General features: G+C 39.5%; 1 protein-coding gene across 1 annotated transcript; it reads left to right on the top strand.

The window, feature by feature from the left end:
- The first annotated feature begins 736 nt into the window (after nucleotides 1-736).
- On the top strand, nucleotides 737-26014 carry LOC150077998 (uncharacterized). The gene is made up of 5 exons (XM_090385022.1): nucleotides 737-855; nucleotides 1019-1144; nucleotides 8995-9188; nucleotides 25284-25378; nucleotides 25828-26014. Coding segments are annotated over exons 1-5 (480 nt in total). The 5' UTR covers nucleotides 737-791; the 3' UTR covers nucleotides 25829-26014.
- The last annotated feature ends 994 nt before the right edge of the window (nucleotides 26015-27008 follow it).

The raw sequence follows: 27008 nt of genomic DNA on the forward strand, positions 1-27008 counted from the left end.
TTGTAAATTAATCACTTCTTTCCAGCTATCCTATAAATCGATAAACGCTTTATAAACGAAAGGAATCCAATATTTTTTTCTATAATATACTTTCTCAGTAAGAAAAAAAAAACAGAAAATTAGCTGTAAAATATAATTTACAACAGAAGGAGTTATATTCTTGTTTCTCAACTCTTTATTAATAATTTTAATTGAAGTACGATAATTATCTGCATGCTGGTGCACACACACAAACACACATACACACAGAGACGGATCAAGATGGAACATGTGGCTGAAGCACTTTAAATGTAGAATGAGATAATTTTGTTTTTTCCAAAAAAAAAAAAATAATAATACAATTCTTCAATTCTTTTGAATATAATATTATAATAATGGAATTCACACAACATCTGTTATTCGTTTTGCATTCTGCTTCGTGGATGTGTCTGTCTATTTGTGTACAGTGTCATTATGATTGATTGCGTTATGTCACATACAAAAGATTTTATTTCATTATTCAACGCACGTCATATTCATTACAGGTATTGCCAATGCAGCGCAATATGCCAATATACTTTCATGTTAATATATTTCAATACACGAGAATGAATCAAAGTCTGTCTCTAGTTAATACGTCATTCATACTGATACGCATGCCGAAAAACGTCCGTCGTGGAAAATCTTCATTGGCTGCTGGATCATTCACATTGCTATAAAAACGCCAATTCAGACTCCATAGAAAGAATCCAGGGAGCTCTTGGAAATCATTTAAATTCTTTGTCACCAAGACAATTTCCGAACGATCCACCATGAAAGGAATCATAGGTTTAGCTGTTCTGATAGTGTTCTGCGCTCTGATATATCAATGCGCAGGTAAGTCAAACTTCTTTGGAAGTAATCAGTGTTTCAGGATAATCAGTGAATACAATGTGATCTTCAATTCGATATTTAGTATGTGATTTTGTCCTGTGTTAATATCACAAAACAGAATTCATTGTAATTAACTATACGTTTATTTCATTATTATTTATATTAGGTGAGGATCCTTTCACTGTTCAATCATGTTCTCATCAACGCTGCCCTGAGAATCCCGGTTGTTCCGATGATACTCCTCCTTGCGAAGTTAAATCCGGAGAAGACTACTGCATTCTCATTACTGGACGTAAGAAATTTGTAATTTTATTCCTAAAGAAAAATTACTGATCTTAATTTTGATAATTTAATTCTTAAAATAATTAATAATTACTTACTTCAGACCGTTTTGATATCATTGTGTATATCTCGTGTACGAGTATGTTGAAATACTTTATTTAGCAAGATATAGGTTTAAACGGTCAGAAAAATGCATAGGGAATTTTATCCGTCCATTAATTTATACACTTCCGATAACAGAACACGTAGAAAATGTAGTGTAACTCTATCAGCTTGCGACAACCGAGACAAAATTTGGTATGTTGGTGTACCGTAGAATAACAATCAAATTAAGAGACAAAGGGAAACTTCGAACTGGTATAAGGAATATCGATCGGTGTTGTATAATAATTACCAAAAATGTCACATTACAAAAGTCGATGCAAGATGTTCAAAATATGCTAACGTGATATCAGGACGGCATATGATCCCCCTCCAACAGATAAACAGAACTGCCACCTGTGAACTAAGCATGATATAAGGGTGTCTACAAGATTATGGGGCAACAAATGACATTCTTCCACTAGCGCCAGAATCAGATGTTGACTGGTCACCAAATGACCGCGGAATTGGCTTTTGGCTTAAAATACGAAGCTTAAGGGCATCCTACCCATGTTCAAACGGATTTAAACCTGTTGATCGTGCTGGCCACGGCAGTCGTTGGATATCTTCAGTTTCAATATATTTCTCAACCACATGACTTTCTGTATAGTGGCGTTGTCGTGCATAAAAAGAAAACCTGGGCCAACCGCATCCCTAAAATGTCTCACATCGAGTTCGAGGATTCGTTTTCGGTAGCTCTGCGCAGTTACCATACCCATATGAAAAACATGAAGTGGAGGGTGCTGCCATTTACCCTTAATCTGGCCCACTCGATAACGCCGCCTCCACCACCCTTTCTCTGTTGTTGAAGGGATTGTACCGCATTCCTCGTTATCTCCAGATGAAATAAAGTATAGAATCTGTTCGTAGGCTAAAAGAAGACTCATCAGAGAACAGAACCGTACCTCATTTGTTAGGGCCCCAAGTCACATATTCATGACATCAATTTCGATGAACTGTGAGGCGGTTCGGGGTTAATGGGATACAAACAAAGACTTCTCTGTGTAGAGTCAACTTGAATTGAGCCTTCTTAATATGGCCCGGTTGGAAACGTTTCAAGACACAGTTGATAACAGAACATCTTAGGGTTCTGCCTAAGATGACAGGATATCTTAAGCATGACATGAATAATTTGCATAATGTAAGGCTCTGTAAGTGGTAGATCGATTTATATTGGATACTCGCAATGCGAATGCCATGATGCATATTATATCAAATATTGTCATTCGACAACACGGTTCACAATATAATATTCATAAAAAACATTGTGTTCTGTTAATTTTGTCGAGTAATGTATTTAGAAAATATATCCACAACAGGTATGGGAACGCAACAGTTTTCGATTTTATTTACTTGTAGAAGTAAGCTTTTCTTCTCCTTAGATTTCTTAAACATTTTTCATATATTAATTACTCTGCAAAAACTAAATTTCAAACACTGTTCTTTGAACGTTTTCATCCTTAAACAAGTAGAATCAATTTCAACGTGTTCACCTACAAATGCTTTTATTTTATTTATTTATTTTTCATTATTATTACATACAAAACAGGGCGACACCTCTTACTTTAATAGACCTATAATTACTAAATTTTCTTTAGCTTCCGTTTTTTGAATAGAGAAAATAAAACAAGATTTGAATACAGAGGGATAAATATCTGATGAAACAGATAGATTAAAAAAAAGTGTAGAACTTTAGACATTAAAATGTTGAGACGTTTTTCCAAAATATATGTGGAATTTGATCTGTATCTTTAGAATAATCTTTGCTTTGTTTTTCGATTAGTCTTTATATCCGTCTCGTAGATCTTCGTATTTGAAAAGGTTTTTCTGCAAGGGAAATGTAAACCATCATATTCTAGTTACATTTAATCGGAATCCATTTAAATTTTTTCGAAAAACGTTCGAAATTGCCGATGGGTCTCTTACATACCCACCGTTCAAATGTATTGATCCAATAATTCAGGTCTTAGTTGACGTCAAAGAGGTGATCATAAACCAGAATGGTTTGACTTCATTATGAGATTTAATTCTGTTGAAAGCAGAGTGTGTATACTTCTTATTCAAAAAAGTTTTAAACAATTTCTTTGTTTCGGTTAAGCTAAAGTCATTATATGTAAGTGAAGATTTCGTTTTGATAAATTTGGAATGTAGTTTGGCTTAGACTTTTTGCCAACAAGGAGACCACATCACGATCAACATGGGAATTTAATATTCCTTTTGCAATGATATGGAGCTTTCTCACAAATTATTGTCATTAAGTCATTGAAGAAGGCATCTATCGATGCACTGACATTTTCAAAAGCAGGTTGTTCTATTAGATTTAATTTATTCAAATCTCAACTGAGTAGCTGTTCTCAGTGAGCTTTCTTGAAATTGTATTTTTGATGTTCGTCGCTACGAAAAGATTTCAAACAATTTAGATAAAGCATAATAGCTTTTTTGACCGAAGGAACCAAATTATTAACTACTTCCGGAGAAATAATTTCATTTGAAAAGTAGATGTCAAGGGTATTATTCCAACGTGTAGGGTTTTTTTTTTTAATATGTTAGGTTCACTATTTGGACATTATATTTAAAAGAGTAAGTGTATTTCTATCATGTAGGTCTATTAGAAGCGATATGCATGGACGATTCAGATTACCTATATCACAATCGGGCGAGATATCTTCAAAACAATCTTCTAAACAACAATCCATAGAGTTCAATATCGAAGGTTTTTGACTAAAAGAAATAAACGTGTTAAGAGTAGAAAAACATCCCGATCTAATTTCTTTAATGGCTTTGTGGTATAAAACGAAGATCTCACTGCCTCTACAGCTCCTGACATGTCTAATGATATTGTAACATGGGACCTCGGTAAATCCATCAGAAATGTGTTCGCTTAGCCATGTTGCTGAAAACGCTATAGTATTGTAATCTTCAAGAAGTTGCATGTTAACAATACTTTCGTTAATAAACAGAGAGGCTTGTAACAGGAGGTTGATCAACTGAAACTTGATTATTACTCAAACATGACTTTACTAGTTTTCTTATTACGAATGAGATTTGGATCGAAGGAGTGGATTACCGTCCCTTCAGGCCACTGTGTTAGACTGATAACTATATGCACATCTAGGTTATACAGAAAAAAGTGCAATATGAACATTTAAATTTAAGCTTTCGGATATTAACCAAGGTATTTAAAACATCCCCAAAGTTGTTGACGATATTACATTGTGTAATGTCTTGTGACAATCTCGAAACGAAGAATTTATGTTTAATTGCAGCCGTGCATAAGTTGTATCTATAACTTCTACTTTTTTAAAAAGGTGTTGATAATTTATAGTTTTTTTTTAAATATTCAGTTAATTCCAGTTTTTTAGTACAGTATTTGCTTTGTCCGCTAGAATAAGAGGGAGAGCGTTTCCTATCTAACGCAATGGGTGTTTTACTTTGCAACTGAAGAATTTCGATTGTGTAGTTCCTATTATAATCTGTAAATTTCATTATAAGATCAGGGGACATTGCCCAATATTGAATCTAATTGCTTATTAGCAATAAGTAATTCAATAACTCCTCTGATCGTGTGGGCGTCCCTGAGTATAAACAGAAAATGTATTTTTATTTATTTCTAGTTCCACTTTTTCAATCGATCTGTTTGTAAAACCCCTTATATCAGATGCATGGGTAAGTTCTAGATCTATTTGTTTCACATCGGTCTGTCTGGACAAGCAGGTGAAATAGGTGCACGCATTAATACTGCATCCATACATTTGGTAACAGTGGGTAGGTCGGTATTCTCTATTTCAGCTTTTTTCTCCCTTTTATCTATGTAATTGTTTTATATTCATTCGTGGGCCTTCGTTTGATACAGGGCTTCATGTCAGGAATGAGAGCGATCATGAGGATTTTTGTCTGCAGTAGGAACAGTAGAAACGATATCTTTTAAGGGAAGGGTTTTTAGGCGGATAATCAGATCTTAGATGGTTTAAAGTGTGTTCATCTCTTAAATTTTGTATTAAAATTCTTCGATGAATAGTTTGATTTCGTCTAGACCATTTGGGGTAACTTCAATTCAGATTATAGGACTGTCTGAAAGACAATAAGGTTAGGTAGGGGTAAAATAAGGTAAGGGTAAAAATAGAGGACACATCTGATCAATTTTTTCTTTTCGTTGAATCCGTCGATAACTTCCTTTAAACTTGTATATTTCTTAGTACTGAGTTTGTTTGTATTAATGATTTTAATATAGCGCGATTTGTATTATTGGAATAACTAATTCATAATCTGTTCCGTCAATGCTAGGTTCATTGATTGCTGGTTATTAAGAATTTTATCAAAGCTGTTCCGATGGTATTTCGCTTTTTCAGGAAATGCTTCCAATTGTGATTGCAGGCGTAAAGTAGAGACAGCATTTTTCTTCATTGTTTTCATACAGCATCCTAAAATGCTTGAATTCAATTAAAATTTAATCCTTCAACGATAAATGAAATTAATTTATTAAGAATTAATTTATCGTCGTAGCTGTCATCTAACTTCAAGGATTTTGGATTAAGAATAATATTATCTAGATAGTCATCTGTATATGAGGACTCTTCCAAAGAAGTTGCTAATGCTCCTAAAAACCAAATAACAACAACCTTATGTGCTGTGATGTAATGACTTAGCTTAATTTTTCAGCACTCACCTCATAGTAATCCGCTTAGTTGGTGGAAAGTTTTACCACATACATAGTGGTTATGAGATTCTAATAACTTACGAAGATTATAAATTTAAAAACTAAGTTATGGGCTTTAAAAAATTTCCTAAGAAAGGAAAGTGCACCTTCCATTCTATAATTGTCTAATTAAAAGAAATTAAATGAAGTGAGATAAAAGCTAATAGCTGTGCACCAGCGACTTTCGAAATTGTCTTCAGTTAGCTATAGTGGGGAGGGAAGAGTGCGCGAGTGTGTTATAAACGGTTTGAGTTCCCGAAATGCATTTCAGTGCACGTGGAAACGTAATACGTACTAAATTCCAAATAGGGGAGAAGTTGGCGGGAATCTTTTTGTTTAATACGTTAAGTGATGTGTGGCGCTTAAACCACTCAATGAGGAGGGCTTCGTTTTGAAGAAATTTATAGCTGGAATTTAGTTTAACTACTCTAATGGCTAAATCGAGGAGTGGGTTATGATTATAAGATTGAACTTGTTATGTTAGTTCTGTACTCGCTAAATTAGATTTAGCGCGAGAATATCGTTTTCAGATATTGTCATGGAATTATACGTTCGTGTGCCTGTTTAGTATTGTAGACCCTGAACCGAGAAAATCTCATTAAAGGTGAAATAATTTTGATGAGGAATACGGATAGATTAGATTAGCATAGGCGGACTGTTTATAGGAAACGATGGGCCTTAAAGGATAATCTTGTTTATGGAGTTTGACTATTCCAAAAATGTGTGGGAGAATGTTACAGCGTACGCCTATTTGCTGGAGGGTGTGTATTAAATAGGCTGACCAAAGTATAACTTCCATGACCATATCTGAAAACGATATTCTCGCGTCCTTCGACGTCGTCTCCCTATATACAAACGTACATATCTAAACCATGCTACTGGCTCTTAAAGAACTATTAATTAAAGACGACACTTTGACAAAACGTACCGACTTAAACATTAATGACATTTTAGAACTGACGTCACTGTTACTTGACACCAAACAATTTAAATTCCAAAATAACATCTACGAACAAATTTTCGGCCTTCCCACGGGCCTCGGTATCTCTGCCCCTTTATCCGAAACCTACCTCGCTTCTATTGAAGAAAAATACTCCACCCCTTTCCCCCAGGGATTAAACTATATATGAGATACGCGGACGACGTCCTCTTAATAAGAAACAGAACCACCATCGATACTTTACTGAACACGTTTAATACAACACATGAAAGACTCAAATTTACCCTCGAAGTAGAAACCGATAATAAAATTAATTTTCTAAACCTCACTATATACAAAATAGGTGCATCTTTAGGCACCAAAATATACAGAAAGAACACACATACACGTAAATTGTTACTTTACCACTCACACCATCCTCTATACATCAAAAAAAGCAGTTCTATACAATCAGATATACAACGCTATCAAATATAATCACACACAAACAGACCTATCTGTAGAATTGCAATACCTCACCAAAAATCATCGACAGAAAATACCCACCACAACTAATAAAATCAACCATCACCAAAGTCCATAATAACACTAATAACCCGTGCAAAATTAATAACCACGTGAATAAGAATAAGATACACAAACCCCTTATCGCCCTCCCATACCATCAACAATATGCTAGGAGACTTCAACAGATTTTTAAGAATACAGATATCAACTTAATATTCACATCTTATAACAAATTAAGTTCTAAATTCAATTCATACAAGACAAAACACGAGTATGGGACACGAGATCATAAAAAAATTATATATTTGATTAGATGCCAATCCGATTTGCTAAGCATGTTACATAGCCAGTACAACGGCAAAATTTGGGACATCAAAAATTTCTAACACGCGTGCATACTACCACTTTAATAACTTCAAATTTAATTTAGCAAGTACAGAACTAACACAACACGTACAATCTTATAATCATAACCCACTCATCGATTCAGTGATCACAATAGTTAAACTAAATTCCAGCTATGAAATCCTTCAAAACGTACCCCTCGTCATTGAGTGGTTTAAGCGCCAAACATCACTTAACGTATTAAACAAAAAGATTCCCGCCAACTTCTCTATTTGGAATTTAGCACGTATTAAGATTCCACGTGCACTGAAATGCATTTCGGGAACTCAACCCGTATATAACACACTCGCGTACTCTTCCCTCCCCACTCTAGCTAACCGAAGACGATTTCGAAAGTCGCTCGTGCGCGGCTATTAGCTTTTATCTCACTTCATTTAATTTATTTTAATAAGACAACCATAGAATGGAAAGTGCACTTTCCTTTCTTAGAAAATCTTTTAAAGCCCATAACTTAGTTTTTACATTTATAATCCCCGTAAGTTATTAGAATCTCATAACCACTATGTATGTCGTTATTTTTTATTATTATTATTTTTTTTTTTGGTAGTCGTTGGCGCATAGGCTTCTGTGGTTATAATGCACCTCCCAAGGTTTTTGCAGTACTTTGATCCAAGCCCGAGGGGAGAATCGAACCCGCGACCTTTGGGTTGCCAGGCAGGCACTTTACCCACCCGGCTAGCCCGGTCGGCTTATGTATGTGTTAAAACCTTCCACCAAATAAGCGGATTACTATGAGGTGAGCGCTGAAAAATTAAGCTAAGCTATACCTAAGATCTTCAGAAACAATAGATGTCAAGATAATTGTTATAGATATATTAACAAGAGAAATAAAAAAAGAGAATTTTTAAAATTTTAAAAAGAGAATTACACCGCAGAATTACATTGTACAATGTAATTCTCTTTTTAAAAACTTCCGACGTTCTGAGGATGACAATAGATTTAATTTTTTTGGGAATAATCTAAACTTCTTTAAGAATACTGAAGGAAAAATTCATTTTACACACATTTTCTTGAAGAATGCAACTCATCGTTTTGTAAAATTCCTAGATTATTGTTCAATTTCTTATTTCCCGAGAAAATCATTTATCTATACATAATTACCTAATTTCGTTTATAAATTCCTTAAGAAATTTAAGTTATAATTTTAATTATGTTCCCTTTTTTATTTCAGTCGTGAACAGATTACTTGGAATTATATTAAGTATCTTAGGAACTGTGCAAGCGTGCCCAACCAGTGGTGGTTCATGTACCGATTGTCCAGTAAAAAATATTACGTGTAATGGAAATCCGTGTGAAGGATTACTCGCAATTCTCAACTTAGATTTAGACGTGCTTATTTGTTACGAACTCCCTGCTGTACTTGAGGTAAGCAGTAGATTGTACTTTGAATCATGTGCTTTCTGTAAAAACAATTTAGCTTCCGATACTCTTCTTCCAACCTTAACACGAATTAGAACTATGCTTTTGATTAAAATTTTATATGAGACTTTGAAATTGTCTTCGACATCGACTGAGATATTCCCATATTTGGGAAGTTAAAAACTATGTATTTGTGGAAAAAAGCTAAAGCAGCTTTTATTTTGGAAGGCTCGGTGCATCCTTCAATCCGTGAAGCTGTCCAGAGTCGCGTCTTTCCCAAACGTGAATGAACCCATATGACTTGAAATAAGAAATATTACATACAAAAATAATAATAAAGAGGCGCGGTAGCCGAGTGGGTACAACGTTAGCTGACTAATTGGAAGACCTGATTTCGAGTCCCTTCCCAGCAAGAAACAATATCGAGAAGGTTGCATAATTGGACTTCCCTCCCCAAGGTTAAAGTGAGGGCTGAGGAGAGAAGGTTGCGCGATCTCGTGCTGCTACAAATAACTAAAAGCATCATTGGACTTAAGCCGAAGTTAAATAGATCCAACTCCAGAACAGAATTAAGAAGTGGAACAGAAGCATTGACCCAACTGCATGGAGTGTGGCGTAGCATAAAGTCACTGTGCTGTAGGTTCAAAGCCTGTTCGAAAAGGCGGCAATTGCCTCCGAGAGAAAAGTGGGAGACTATTGTCAAATCATATGGCTACAACAAAGACAGGGAAAAACTGTCCAGACCAACCAAATGCAACTTTTTCGACTACACCTGCGCTAATGGCCATCCATAGGGAAGGTATGCCAACGCATGAAGTGTAGGCGTGATCGACGGGATTCGAACCCAAGGGACGACACTGACGATACCCCTGCACTACCACGTTCACATAAAATGGTAAGTACCAAACTGCACAACGAGTGGTCGGGCATAGTGTGCATAGTGCTAATGGTCGGGCACCACCTGTGGTTGCCCACATCTGCGCCATATTTACACTGTGAAGAAATACAGAACACTGTAAATTCCAGAAAAAGTGTAGCGTGTTGAATGTGCAGTATTGTATTGGGTTCTATTGTGTGTCCTGGCATTTGGCCGTGGGATCGCTGATGGGACCCCAGGTTACCAGCCCATTATTCTCTGCAGGTCTCCGTCAGGGTCGCCTCAGCTGGCTGAACGGAGACCAATTTAAAAAAAAAATAATAATAATATTCATAATAAAAATATATAAAATAAATAAATAAAAAATATATATATAAATAAATAAATAAAAAATATATATATAAATAAATAAATAATATATATATAAATTAATTAAATAATAAAAATAATAATAAGAAGAATAAAAAAATAAAAATAAGGTAGAGTGCGGCAGTACAGGGTGTACTGAAGAAGATGGGGGATGAAAGTAAGAGTAAGGGGATGCAGGTGACGCCATCTCCTAAATTGACAGTGGAGCGTATGCCCCACCAGGAGAAAAGGGGGGAGGGGATAACTCCAGAAGGGTAGAGAAGCCACTCAGCGAGAGTGCTGAGTGTGACTTATATTTTGCGGTGGAGTGGTCAAGACCACTGGAGCTACCCAACCATGTGGAAAGTTAACAGGTAACAGGTTTGCCAGCATCGACTTGCTAACCCTGGATGTTCCAGGGTTAGCAAGTCGATGCTGGCAAAACGGTCAAGTACAGATTTTCTATTTCAAGTTTGAGCAAGTCCCTCACAGTTTTTTATCCCTAGCTTGAGTTGGTTGTAGAGTCATGCGCCTAGCAAAGAGGTTCTGTGCATACTCCGTTAGTAATTTGTAATGTTGTTCGTCAGAAATGAACAGGTGCTCCTGTCCTTGAGGTATGTGTTGGAGTCTGGTGCAGTGTTCCTCGAAGATCGTCATAAATTAGGCAGTTATAAAAAAGATGGTCCCAATCTTCAATTTCTCCACATGTACAGCAGGGGTTATTGATGATTCCGGAGGTAGTCAACTTATGATTTATAGAGCCGTGTCCAGTTATAATATATGTACAGTAGAGGCCAGGAGAGAACCAAAGCGGCGACTTTGGGTAAACTAGTTTGACATCCGGGATGAATTTCTTAGTTATTAGGCCCTTGTCCGTCTCCTCCCATCTTGTCTGCCAGATTTGTAGTAGCATGGCAGCTAGTTTCTTCTTTTCTTGCTTACAGTCAGTGCAGGTGTTGATGATATGTCCTAAGATGGTAGCTGGGATTCCCCGCGACAAGCATTAGTGCAATTCTCGACGGATAACCTCCAAATCAAGGGGGAGGACAGCTGCAAGAACCTGGAGGGCCGGAGAGCTTATTGTGCAGCAGGCCCTGGTAATGGCGAGCAATATACTCCGCCGAATTGTTTCTAGTTTGTTTACGTTTATTGCGAACAATTATTGCTCTGTGGTATCAAATTCCGGATCCATATGTAATAACAGGGAGGAATATAGCTTTTTACAGGAGTTCGATTGGTCTCCGGTTCAGACCCCAGTCACACCTGCTTACTCGGACGATTAGGGCTGCATAATTTCTGATTTTTTCTTGAAGGTATGAGAGGTGCGGGAAGAAGGAGAGCTTCGAATCCAGGATGATACCCAGGTGTTTTAGGGAAGTTACTAGCTTGATGGTTTTTCTTTGTACCTTGATCTGAGGACGCCTTGATATTTGTAGGGTGCCTTTGAGAAATATGGATTGTGTCTTCTGTGGAGAAATCCTGAGCTTGTGTAGAGTCGCTCAGTCCTGTAAGATCTGTAGTGCTTGATTTCCAGTGGCCCCGAGAGAGCTGCTCTGGTGTCCGCTGCGATGGAGATGGTAATATCATCTGCGAATGCTTGGATAGTAACAGGGCCCAGATCCAGGCCAAGTAACTCATCAAGGACGATGTTCCAGAGGAACGGACCGAGGACCGAGCCCTGTGAGCAGCCTCTGTAGATAGATTTGGTGAGCTTCTGGTATGGTGAGGAGATGGTGATCTTCCTGTTGGAAAAGTAGCTTTGTATACACTTGTATAAGTTGGCAGGTATGCATGCCAGTCTTAACCTGCGAAGAATGCTTGGCCACCAGAGCATGTCAAAGGCCCCGGCAAAGTCAATGGCTATGAGGAGGAAGTACTTGTAATTAGTGCTGACTGCAGCTTGGGTTATTTGGTAGAGAGCATCTTCTGTGCAGCATCCTAGGCGAAATCCATACTGTGAATTGGATTCTAGGCCAGCTTCTGTGCAGTGTGTTAGGAGTCTGGTATGGAGGAGGCGTTCAAGTAGCTTGCTCAATGTGGACAAGAGGGCAATGGGCCGGTATGAGTTCGGCTGTTCCGGAGGCTTCGATGGGTTTTTGAGTATTAACTTTAGTTCAGCTATTTTCCAGCTTTCTGGGAAGGATCCCTGGGTTAGGCATTTATTGAACAGGTTAAGCAAAAATTGTGGATTTACCTGGGCGACCTTTTTTAGTATTTCTGGTTCAATGCGATCCACTCCTGGGATTTTTATCCTTCATTTTGCCAAGGGCTTGCTGCAGTTCTTCAGTGTTAAATTCTTTCTCTACAGAGTCAATGTGGTAATTGTCATTATCTAGAGAAATTTGCTGCTGTTGTGTTGTGAGATGATCGGCGTCGCTGATAAAGAGAGTATCCAAGATATTCATCATGGATTGCTCCCATGACGTTGTCATGATTCCTCGTGGTGTTATTGTGGAATCGACTACTTCTCCTCTTGGCAGATTATTGGTAGTAACTCGGTACACCACTCCCCAAGGGTCCTAGTTACCAGGTGGTAACCAGCCGCTCCCATGTAGTTCTTTTTCGCTGCCTGATCATGGAAGTGTATTGGTTCCTGGTTCTCTTGTTGTCTTCACGGAGGGCTTCCACATCAGTAGCTGGTCAAGAGGTGCGAGCTCTCTGAAAAGCTTTCCTCTTGTTATGAACAGTCCAGCGTAGGCGTTCCAGTTCTTGAGACCACCATGGTACAGCACTTGGAAGAGGTGTTTTCTTGGGCATAGATTGATTGCAGGAGAGAGTGATGATGTCAGTGACAAGCTTTTGATTCTGCTCTGGATTCAGACAGAGGATATCAGAAGGGTGATCCATGATTGTTGACTGGAGAGAGGTGGTGAACAGTTCCCAATTGGCTTTGCTGATGGCATAGCAGTTGATATCATAGTGCGGAGTAGGAGTTGATTCTATATTTCTTGTGAGGCTGAATGTAATTGCTGTTTGGTCGATGGTGGTCCAGGCTTCATTGACCTGCCACCCCGACACCTTACTTGAGATTGATCTTGTGGCAATTGTTATGTCTATTGTAAACTCCCACATAGTACTGGAGAATGTTGGGAGGTTATTGGGCCTGTTTATTATATTAAATGGTGAGGTGGCTAGAAAGTCTTCCAAATGTCGACCATTATGGCAACCAGGTTGGTCAGCTGTGAGGCTGTGCCAAGCAAGAGAACGGCAGTTAACATCCGCCCCCAGGATGATTTTAGCGTTAGGTAGAGTAGTCCTAACTGTTCCTAGGTAGTCAATAGCTGGGCCGATGTCTTGTCTGGGTCTACAATAGAGTGACATTAAATAGAAGGCACCTTTGGGGCCAATTACATGGGCACACACTGCCCAAACTGTGCAGAGAGAAGAGATTTTGGTGAGCATTATGTTCGGGTTCCGGATGACTATGGCAGCCCAGGGAGTATCTTCAAAACCCTACGTATATGGATCGGCTGCCTCCATCATGACATACAACGTGCTTCAGCGAGCAAGGCAACCCCACTAGCCGACCTTAAGACTCTGATTCCCGATCCCGTTTACACCGATGTGGTCAACACTTTATGTCACCAGGCCATCAGAGAATCAGATCTTTATTGTACCCGACAGAAACGTAAGTTTTGTAATTTGATTAATGAATCCCGTCAATTGCGCAGCCAATGTAATACCCCTCTCACTAATTCCACGGACTTCGTATTGAACCTAAGCAGCAAACAGTTATCTGCGGACCAAGTAAACTTATTGACTCTTGGCATGACGTTTGCCGTTCTTCCTAAGCACCCGCCGATCACCGACATCGCCTTAGGTGTGGAAGCCAGCTTATCACGCCTCCCAGAAGATGTAGCCAACACAATCCGCTTGAAGACTGCTGCAGTTCTACACCGTGCTCGCCCCGTCTCTTCTAACCTCAACCGTACACAGTTCTCTGCCCTCAAGGCATTGAAACAGGATTCGTCCATCGTCATTCTACCGGCAGACAAAGGCCGCCGTACGGTTGTAATGGATCACACTGATTACATGGCGAAAGCGCTACTACTTTTACGGGATACTACTGTATACAAACCCCTGACCATCAACCCCAACAGAGTTTTAGAACGATGGGAATCAGAGGTGAATATCCTCGTCAACAGTTGGCTGAAACAAGGGAAGATCACACAGTCAACCCGTAATCACCTCCGTGCTTCCGGATGTCAGATCCCACGGTTTTACGGCCTACCGAAAGTGCACAAAGAAGACACACCACTGAGACCAATTGTATCCTGCTGTGGATCACCGACTTACGAGCTGTCTAAATTTGTCTCGAGACTTCTTTCTCCTCTGGTTGGCAAGACCATCCACACCGTTTCCAACAGTGTTGAATTCATAAAGAGGATTCGCACTGTATCCATCTCGCAGAATCAAGTTATGGCATCGTTCGACGTCATATCGCTCTTTACCTCCATCCCTGTGGAACTTGCCATTTCTTGTGCAAAACAACTCTTGGACAATGATAGAACCCTCAACGAAAGAACTGGTCTCACACCCGATGACATTTCCACCGCCCTCAGACTGTGCTTAACAGGGGGTGCGATCATATTTAGTGACTCAGTCTACCAGCAGATACATGGCACGGCCATGGGTTCCCCGGTCAGCTCAGTCACAGCAAACATCGTGATGGAGGAGTTAGAGGGACGTGCGTTTGCACACGCACCTGATCACATCGCCTTTTGGTGTCGCTATGTTGACGATGTGTTCGTGGTCATCCCTAGAGACTCAGGTCAGCGACTTCTATCATACCTCAACTCACTATCGCCCTTCATAAAATTCACGATTGAGCTGGAGTCGAACAACTCTTTACCATACTTAGACACACTTGTCCGACGTGAAGGCACATACCTGAGGACTACAGTTTATCGTAAGCCCATGTGTGCTGGCCAGTTTACCAACTTCCGGTCAGCACACGCGCGAGGCCACCTCCTCTCCACGGCCCGAACCTTGCTTACTCGCGCCTGGACACACTCCAGCTCCGCTGATGAAAGACGCAAAGAGGTCACTAGGGTCAAAGTAGACCTTACGAGGTGTGGCTACCCCATTGACGTCCTCGACAGGTGTGATCTACAGACACGTGACATCGTGACGACCAGCTACAACACCAACAGTGACGAGCCATCCACAAGGGCATTCATCCCATACTACCCCAACCTGTCACAACAGATCGGCAGAATCCTGAGAACGCACGGAATAAAGTGCATCCAGCTCCCAGGCAGGAAACTGCGTTCTTTCATTTCCAACGTGAAAACACCTGTCCCCACCCTTCTGCAGAGCGGTTTAGTCTACCGCATCTCTTGCCGTGACTGCACTAGCTGCTACTTCGGAGAGACTGGACGTCGACTCGAGAAACGTCTCTCGGAGCACAAAAGAGCGATCCGTTTAGCGGATATAGAACACTCAGCTATCGCCGAACATGTCTGGACAACCCACCACGACATCGACCCACACCGCGATGTCGTGGTGGTAGACAGATCCCACCATTACCTAAAGCGTACCTGGTTGGAATCATTAAATATAAAATCTTCGGATAAATCCTTAAACAGGAACAGTGGTTACCAAGTCAACCCGATCACAGAGTCAGTAGTTCTGTCATTGGACAAGCGCTGGCCACGTCATCATGCGTCACAGCCACAGACGTCAACAAACAATTAAACCTCGCGTCTCACGCACCTGGCAGTGCACATCTTCATTCCAACTGCCATTCATGTATTTTAATTCTGACGAAGGCTACCATATAGCCGAAAGCTCATATATTTCTGCTTTATCTGTACGCTCTGTGTTTAAGCTACAATAAATTCCTCAATGAATCCAGAGCGCGTAGGCCTGTTTCGTTAGTATCTTCATCTGCTTGAATTATTTTATATGTGAGAGGACAGCCTCTAACTTTCTTGGAGTGGGTGTATGGTTCTTGCAGTAGTATCAATGTTTTCTTTATCTGCCTTTTTCCTTATTTCCACGGTTACTGCACGTGCTCGCTGAGTATTAAGTTGTATAAATTTAATAACACTGTTGTTGAATGGTTTAGGCCTCACTGCCATAGTCGGTCTTCAGTTGTTGGTTTCGCTTTGCCTTGATGGAAATAGGACATTTTCTGTTCCTGATTGAATGGGATGCATACAGTTTTACTGCTTTGCAGTTTGCGCGCAGCGCAGCAGATGATTTGTTTGGGCAACTGCTATAACGATGCCATACAACAAGTAGTCGGTATGATTCCCAAGAGTTCATATCACCGAACTGTTGGGAATCTGACCAGAAAAGCTGATCAGAGACGGGCAATCGCCATGAATATTCTAATAAGCACCTATGCGTCCACTCTAAACTGGTGTTCAGTAAATGCAGAAAATCAAACTCTATGTGGAAACCGGCAAGCAACTACACGAGCTACTCCGGTTCAACCAAAAATTCAACACTGACTACGAGATAGAATTCGGACAAGGCAAATGCAAAATTCCACGGATTGCATCTGAGAAAAGGAACTAAATTAAGAGATGACGACTGACAAACAGATAGAAGCAATAATAGAGAGCCATTATATACCAGCAAGTACCTGGGGATGATGCAAGCTGAACATCTAGAACAAAAGGAATCAAGGAGACGATAAATGAGAAATAAAAACAAAGTTAAACGGAGGGAACACAGTCAAAGCCATTAGAGCCTGCACCATCCGAGGACTAACGTACTCCTTTGGGATTACAGATTTGACTACCAGCCAGCAGGCGTAGACCTTGAGAAGAAGCAGACAATAATGATAGACACCTGCCATCACCAACCGATATCGGCCGTCGAGAGAATAACAATAGGCCGGAAAACAGGAGAATTTGGTTTGCCAGACCTCATTGAATAAATGAATAAACCGATTAAAAACCTGGAAGAATACTTGAAGAAAAACACAGCGACAATCAACCAGGCCACAAGGAAGACCGATAAACGACACACTCCTCTTAACCTCAACGATGAGACAGCACCAAATTAGACGGAAGAAACAATGGCAGAAAAATATCGAGTTCAAACTGTCAGCCTCAATTACCTTCGAGGGCAACTTGTTCCAGCTATCAAAGACTCGCTGGCTAAAAGATAACCTCCTACAACCTAAGGTAAACATCAGGCCCTGCAATTTTAATTTATGTCCTCTAGTTTTGGAATTATTTAGAACAGTGAAAATGGGCAAATAAGCCACTCTATGGCAGGCACAACACTGAACTTAGCCAAGTCTACACAAATAAGGAAAATTCCAACGCAAGGTACACTATCGGGACACGTTTCCTCTAGCCCGAGGAATTCATGCCCTTCATTTAAGAGACCAAGTAACCTCACAAACAACCCTTCTAAGTACACGGTCGAAGAGAGAAGTCCTTTAAGCACTTCAGTTCACAACTTGGCGATTGTCTCTTCTCTAATGGAACCTTTATCTCATGGCTATTCCAAACATCGTGTTGTTTGGCATTACAAGAATGCAAAATGGGATGACCTGCGAGACTTATATTCTTATATTTTCTTTTTCTTGGTCGGATTACTGTTTCAAAACTTCTGATGTCAACGTTTGCTCAGATCGTGTCAGTGAAATTATTCTTGCAGGAATGGAATCCTTTATCCCACACTCCTCTTTAAATTCTTGTCCTTTATCTAAACCTTGGTTTTCCAATAAATGTGCTAAAGCTGTTCAAGAGAAGAATGTTGCATATCGTAATTAGCTTGTTTCTAATTCTTCAGTTTCATTTTCTGCCTACACTAAAGCTCGCAACAATTGAAAAGCAGTTATTAATCAGTCCAAACTAGAGTTTGAACAGGCTAAGAGTAGAAAACTTGCTTCTTGCCCTAAAGGTAGTCGAGCATTCTGGTCTTTTGCCAAAGCTGTTGGCCTCAACGTTTTCCCATCTCTGCTCCCAGCCTGTCCAAACCAGATGGTTCTGTTCTCACTTCAGCCAAGGATAAAGCTGACCTGCTAGCATCCCATTTTTCTTCCAACTCATGTATTAATGATCTTGGTAAAACATCTTCCACCATTCCCAACACGCTCCATTCAATGTCTCCTGTGATCTTCCGTCAAAAGGATGTCAGAAGGATTTTGACGAATCTTGATGCTAAGAAAGCTCCAGGTCCCTATGGTATTTCTCCACTTGTTCTCAAAACATGTGCTCCTGAACTTACTCCTATTCTTTGCCGCCTTTTTTCACTTTCTGATTCCAAAGGTGTGTTTCCTTCTACTTGGAAATTTGCTCATATCCAGCCAGTTCCTAAAAAGGGTGACAAATTCCTCCCATCCAATTATCGTCCCATTGCAACTACTCTTTCTAAAGTAATGGAGAAATCAATTAACCACCGCCTCTTAAACTAACTGGAAACCTTCCGTCTGATCAACGATCGCCAGTATGGATTCCGTCAGTGTCGGTCCATTGGTGATATTCTGGCTTATGTTACCCATTTATGGACTAATTCAATGGAAAGTTTCGGTGAAGCACAAGTAGTTGCTTTTGACATCTCAAAGGCTTTCGATCGTGTTTGGCATAAAGGTCTTCTAAACAAGCTTCCATCTTATGGTTTGTCAACTGTTTTTAGTAATTGGTTATCCAGTTTTCTCTCTGATCGCTCAATGAGGGTGATGGTAGATGGCTCTCTGTCTTCTAACTTCTCCACTAATTCCGGTGTCCCCCAAGGTTCAGTTCGTTCCCACACTCTTTTCCTCTTGTATATTAATGACCTTCTTCCATTGACTGGAAATCCTATCCATAGATTTGCCGATGATAGCACATTGCATTCTACTTTCCATTTTGAGAAACCTTGTCCCGCTCAATCAGTTTCAACTTCTCGAAAGTCTGCTACCAATTCCTTAAATGCCGATAATCAGGTAATTCTCCAGTGGGGCAAAGACAACTTAGTTGATTTCAACCCTTCTAAAACTCAGTCTTGTCTTATATCACTTAAAAAGGATTTTTCTGCTCTTATGCTTATCTTCTGTGACACTCCGATTTCTAGGCAAAATGATATATCTCTTTTGGGGATTACCCTGACTTCTAATCTCTCTTGGCACAAGCACATTAACAAATATTGTGTCCTCTGCATCTAAAAAAACTTGGTTTTCTCTTTCGCTCTCCAAACAGCTGCTCACTCTGTATAAATCGCAAATCCGCCCTGCCATGGAATATTGTTCCCACATCTGAGGTGGCGCCCCTAAAACCTCTCTCAGGCTTCTTGATTCCATTCAGAAGAGGGCAGTTTGGTTAATTAATGATCCATCTCTAATAGAGTCTCTCCACTCGCTGTCTCATAGACGTACTGTTTCTGCTGCATGCCTCTTCTACAGATATTTCCATGGGCACTGTTCTTCTGAATTGGCTTCTATAATTCCCGCTCTCTCTTTCAAAACACAACGAACACGTGACGCCACCAGCCAACATCCTTTTACTGTCCAACTTCAAACTCACAGAACGAACTTTTCATCTTCCTCGTTTACTCATTCAACTGCTATTTTTTTGGACAACCTTCCTTTATATGTATTTCCTGAAAATTACAGTCTACAGAAGTTCAAGTCTAATGTCAACAAATATCTTCTTTCGTCTTCTCAACCTCGAACCCAAGCATGGTGCTAAGTACTATAGGTTCTAACACCTCTCGTGTTTGGGGTTTACATAAAAAAAAATCAACACTAGGAACTACAGAAAATATACCGACCTCGGAATGACAGATGACACATGTCGACGGTGCCACAATTATCGAAATATAATCCAGCTCACCACCGCGCGATGCACCGTACTCGCAGCACATTTATAGCGATAACCAGGTCGCCAGGGTAAAACATAAGGTAGTAGAGAAGAAATATCAGTGTATGAAAAAAAAGTAAACCGCATTATTAGTACGAACTCTAAGCTATACTAAACACCCCTACTCACAAACAATGCTGGGACGGCGCCATAACAATGGACAAGACGATCCCACACAACAGAGCAGATATAACTCTAATCAAAAAGAAGGAAATAGCTTCCGAACTAATCGATATAGCATTGCCCAACACTAGAAACCGCCAAATCTCCAGAAAACTCAAGAGAAAATGTTCAGGAAGTACACAGATCTTAGACAGTAGGTCAAAGAGATGTGGCATGTGGAACAAATGACAACCATCCAATCATGGTGTCAAGCATCTGCAATATACTAAAGAACATGGAGAAAATCGCGATCCTGAATTATGCTAATTTAGTCAGACAGCTCCTCGAACAATAATAATTGCATACCACGCACCTCGTACCAGGACTCCTCCCGGGAAGAGAAAAATAACACAAAAGAAAAGGAAAGAAAGAGATAATAATAATAATAATAATAATAATAATAATAATAATAATCCTAGGAGTAACAATGGCGAAATGGAATACAACCATTAAGGTGGAGAACATCACGACCAGGACAATCCCCATTAGAAGAGGAATTTTTCAAGGAGATGCTCTGAGCACACTATGGTTCTGTCTAGCACTCAACCCGCCATCCACCATGCTCAACGGCATAAAGTATGGATAAAACCTCAAAGAAGGAACAAAGAACCTGTACAACCTCACCAACCTGATATACGTGGATGACATCAAGCTCTACGCGAGAAACAACAACAGCAACCGAGAAACAACTAAAGCAACAACTTCGGATCACCGAAAAATTCAGCAAGGACATCAGGATGGAATTTGGTCTAGAAAAATGAAAGACCCACACACGGTACCAGGGAAAATTAGTTGGCCGAAACTACCAGCTGCTGACTGGTAAAGAGATCGAAGCTATGACAGAAGCAGAGACCTAAAAATACCTAGGGATTATGCAGGCTGAGCAGTTGGAACACAAGGAAATCAAGAAGTGCCTGACCGAAAAATATCATCAGAGACTCAGATGCCTGCTGAAAGCAAAATTGAACGTAAGGAACATAGTTTAAGCCATAAACACCCATGCAGCTCCAGTACTAACATACACCTTCGGGGTCATAGATTGGGCTAACACCGAGCTAGAAGATATCATGCGAAAGACAAGGGCAATGATGACCAAGAGTCGACAACACCACCCGACGTCATCGGTGGAGAGAATAATAATACCTCGGAAAGAGGGAGCAAGTGGCCTGATAGATCTGACAGAACAACAGAAAACAACGATAGTTAACCTGGAAGATTACTTCTAGAACAAAACAGCACCACTCCACCAGATCATAAGGAAGATAGATAAGTGGTATACCCCACTTAACCTAAGCGTGGAACCCCCTCCCGCCCAGACGGGACAAGAAACGAACTTAGAAAGATGGGTAAAGAAGACACTCCGTGGCAGACACTACAATGACCTCCATCAAGATCACATCAATAACATTGCTTCCAGTGCATGGCTCTCAAGCGGGACACTCTTCCCCGAGACTGAAGGATTCATGCTGGCCATTCAAGACCAGGTAATAAACACCAGAAACTATAGAAAATACATCGCAAAGGAGCCCTGAATGTCAGATGACACATGTCGACGATGCCACATGGCCTCAGAAACTATCCAACACATCACCGCGGGGTGCAAGGTGATCACCCAGCATGAGTACAGTCATAGACACGACCAGGTAGCAAGGATAATACCTCAGAAGCTATCAAGGAAATTCCAGTTGACCAAAGAAAGTGTACCATACTACAAGTACGAACCCCTGTCAGTACTAGAGACACTAACTCACAAGCTGTACTGGGACCGCGCCATAATAAGGGATAAGACCATCCGCCAAAAACAGACAGGTCATAACCCTTGTGGGCAAGATAGAAAATGCTCCCTACCTGATTGACATAGCGGTGCCCAACATTAGCAATGTCCGGAAAACCCATAAGGAAAAATTAGGAATTACACGAACCTGAGACATGAGATCAAGGAGATGTGGCATATGCAAGAAATATCGACCATCCTGATCATCGTGTAAACTTCCGCTATGGTACCAAAGACTCTACATAGCAGCCTGTCAGCAATAGGTCTCCCAGAGTACACCTACAAGGAACTCCAGAAAGTCGCAATCATGAACACCTGTAGGATAGTCAGAGATTTTCTCAGCCAATAGTAATAATAGACATTACAATCATTCTGTGTACTTGGTAGCAGTACCCGTCGCGGAGTGGATTCCCCCAATCAGGGAGAAATAATATAAGAGCAATAATAAGAATAAAGTGTACCGTAGTAAAAGTACGAACTCTAGGCAGTACTAGAGATCCGAACTCACAAGATGTACTGGGATCGCGCCATAATAATGGACAGGACAATGCCTCACAACAGACTGGACATAACCCCTGTCGACAAGAAGGAAAAGGCTACCTATCTGATTGACATAGTGGTACTCAACCCTGGCAACTTGCAGAAAACTGATGGAGAAAATATCAGGAAGTACACGAACCTAAAACAGGAGATCAAAAAGATGTGACCTATGCAACAAGTAACGACCATCCAGATTATATTGTGAACAACAGGTATGGTGCCAGAGACCCTACAAAACAGCCTAGCAGCAATAGGTCTCCCAGCGAACACCTACAAAAACTCCAGAAAGTGGTAATCCTGAACACCTGTACGATAGTCAGAGAGTTTCTCAACCAACAGTAACCCCAGATATAACTGTCACCACCCTGTGTACTTGGTAGCAATATCCGTCACGAAGTGGAACCCCCAATCTGGGAGAAAATAATAATAATAATAATAATAACGGGAAAAAAGCACTGCTCAATATTCTTGACGACTGAGCGTATCACCCACTCAACAACTAAACACCCTTCTGGAATGCAAATTTAATAAACAGCTGGAGTTGATGGAGTCCCCCACTTCATGGTAAAGTGTCTCAGCCCTTACCTAATTGAACCACTCCAAGCAATTTATAGCTCTATCCTTGCTTGCCGAGTTTTCCCTGAGAACTGGAATAAGTACGCTGTAATTCCAATGCCGAAAATTACAAAGCCTAACCTTGTGGAGCACTACAGGCCAATATCTACTGCATCTACCCTGTTAAAAGTACTAGAGAAAGCTCTTTTGCCAAAGTTGTCGAATCAGATACTGGCTGGGCAGCCTCAACAAATTCATTATTCAATAACTGCAAGATCAACAATTACTAACCTCCTCACAGTTCAAGCCGCGATACTAAATGCTTTCCAAGCCAGAAAGGAAATTGCAATAATTTATGCCGATATAAAAGCAGCCTTCGATAGCCTGGATGTACATGCCTTACTTCATCTGCTCCAACACGCCTTCCAAATAAAAGGAAATTTGCTGAAGTTCCTACAGGCCCTACTTACTTGTCGGTCCATTTATTACCGCACAGATAGTCAGATCCTCCAACGCCAACTCCATGCAGGAGTTCCACAGGGTGGAGTTTTATCTGGACTCCTCTTTACCGCCATGATGATCCCGTTCTGCAAGGGTAGGGATGATGTATGCACTTATGCAGACGATATTAAGATCCTAACACCCATCCAACCGTCCATGACCAATAGTGAATTGTGTGAACAGATTAATTATAAGCTTCTGAACTTATTCGTGTACTTAGACAAATTTGTCTTGGCCCTAAATCCGCAGAAGACTGTAATTATGGTGTACTCGCTCAAAAAATCCCCTACGCTCGTACACCCGAAACTTAATGGCAAACCTATCCCAGTTGTTGAGACGCATAGAGATCTGGGAGTAACATTTGATACGAAACTTACGTTCAAGTCTCATATTGACCTGATTATAAAGAAAATGAACTACTTACGTTGGGCAACAAAACAGCACCTCTTGCACGTGAAACAGACTGCAACAACCGCACGATATTTAAGAACCACAGTGTATACGGTCATTTTGTATGGCGCAGAATTGTGGGCGTCAGCCACCCCTACCGACATTAGGAGAATATATGCAAGTGAATTCTGGCTGCTGAAGTGGGCAAACCATAAGCACCATCTCCCTCAACAGTTAAGGACCACGCAGCTCTCTGAACAGCTTAAACTGCAGCGTTTACCAGACATCATTGCCTGGAAACGATTAATAACCGCAATCAAAATGATGACTGGCACGATATCATCACCATGCTTCTGGCAGCTTTGTGAGTGGCACATCCCGCCATCTGCATTAAGAGGTACAAAATCCTTGAGAATGAAGACCAACAGACTGAAGATGGCCGACAGGTTTATACCCGCTAGTGCGTTAGAATCAATTCAGTGCCTAACACGTATAGAAATTGACCTACTAAGGCTCACAGAAGATCTAAAATATAGAAAACAAACCGCAGTGTGGTTCGCTGAGGCTACTGTTGCCTAGCAGTTGTGTGAATTTCTGTCAAGAACTGCGTGTGTGCAATTGAACAATGTATATCTCTCACAAGTTGATCAGTGGATGCGATGTCAAGATGAACTTTTGTATTACAATTGCCAGGACTCTAGACAGAAATGTAGTGAAGAGTAATGCAATTTATATGTCATCTTTTCGTGTATATTTATTGTATATTTGTTGCCCTTTCTTGTATATTTTAGACATTCTTTTATTCACATTTTATGGTAATCCCCTGGCATTTTCTGCCGTGAAGGGAATTTGTCACTTACCAATGTAAACCTATATTTAAATTTGGTACGACAAATAAAGATTTATTTATTTAAACATCACCATGACTTCGCGATACAATTAACAAAATTTTAGATATAATCTATTTTTTAGAAGTATAATTTGTAGTGAATTAATTCGTTTCTTTTTAAAATGTGTGCTCACAGAATAACTTTTATAACTTTTGTTTAAGCAATTCAAATATTTTTGCTATCTTCAAGGAAAATATATTTAAATTCAATTACGTCAATTAATTCAAAGTTATTTTGGTTTTCTTTTTTACTTTATTTTAGGGTTTAGTCGACCTTACTGTGACAATTGTCGTTAACTTGCTCGGTATTTTAAATCTGCTCCTTTGTTCCATCACAATTCCATTGAATTGCATTTGGTAAGTAAGATTTTGAGTCGCCTTTCTTCTATCCTCCCAATGAATAAATTTTTAGTATCGTCGTTTTATAGATGCCCGTTGTGTAGCACGTTCCACATTAAACCACGAACGTTAATTTGATCATTATTTTCAGTATATTCATTAAATATATACATTCAATAATATTTTTATGCGCATAATTTTTCCCAGATGTTTAGTCCCAATTAAAAAAAAAATTGAGTTTTTATCGTTGATGTGGCCTACCTTTTTAATAAGGGATGTAGTGAAGTCTACTGTATGAAATCTTTCTGGAATTACTTGCCAAAATGATAAAATTCTTTTAAAAAGGGGAAGCACAATTTTTATAGCTGTATATTTGAAAAATACGCATCGTGGATTCACTGTTCAAGTAATTTAATTTTATTTTTGTGAATTGATTCATATAATAACACGAGTTTCTTTATTTACAGATTTCTCGCAGATAATTTGGAGTTGAATTAATGGTGATATAGAGCCAATAAAGCGCTACATGACTTTTAGAGCCAATAAATCACTATATGATTTTTAGAGCCAATAAAGCATTATATGAGCACGGATATTTACTTTTGAAGAATGAAGACATTATTGAACATTTCACTTTTCACTGTTGATTTTGTTGTAACCATAAAATGTTATGCTTTAATTAAATTTTCACTTTCTTCTCATACGCATTCCTTATGTGACTTGATATGGATATTTTGAATTAAAATTGCAAATAAATATTTGAAAAATACGTTTATTTGGTTTACTCTCAAAATGCCCAGTTTATTTCAGATCTCTCTCTTTCTTTGCGAAAAAGAAGCCACAATCCCAAATCATAATTATTATGTTATATCTTTCTACATTATTAATAACAGACAGAGCATTATTAATTTAAAAAAAAAGGTAAACTTATATTATTAAATTGCTCTAGAAGTTTAGCAATTTATCAATATAATGGTAATTTCTGTATGAAAAGGTGAAGGATAATTAAGGTTGCAGAATCTTCTAGATGTAAAGAAATCTTTATAAAAGAACTTGAAAACATTACTTACGAAACGTTGCCTAAATCTGTGTACTGTTTTGCTAAATTTTCATCAAAGTTTCTGGCGCGTTATTTAATCAAATCGTTAAAACAAAAATTACCAAATATAAAAATAAAAACATTAAAAATATTACTGGTATTATCACTCCAAAACTTTTGAATAACACGTTTAAGTCTCAGCGTGCGCTGAAGAGACAATAAGAAGAATATTTTCAGGGCTTTACAATGAATGTTTCTGTAAATTCTCAACGTGATATACCTCATCAGATTCTAGTAACTATCGATGTGTCAGGTGTGATGCTATCGTGAACGGTAACAACTTTGGTGACAAACGGTCACAAATAGTACCAACTTTGGTGCACGGGGAAAATTGCCTGCAAATAAGTGATGATTATTTGATGCTCATAAACACTCGACTGAATATGCTTATTAATGAGATTAATCAAATTAAAGCCCAAAACTCAAGCCTACTTGAAGAAATACAACTGAATGTACAAGTAGTTACAAATAAATTCACTGCAGTGTACAAGCCTTCTACCACAGATCCCAACCTTCAAAATGGCAAAGCAATTACAGGAAATGAGGTAC

The sequence above is a fragment of the Mastigoproctus giganteus genome, chromosome 11 (genome assembly GCF_048544385.1).
Source record: "Mastigoproctus giganteus isolate SK-2022 chromosome 11, ASM4854438v1, whole genome shotgun sequence".
Lineage (NCBI taxonomy): Eukaryota > Metazoa > Arthropoda > Arachnida > Uropygi > Thelyphonidae > Mastigoproctus > Mastigoproctus giganteus.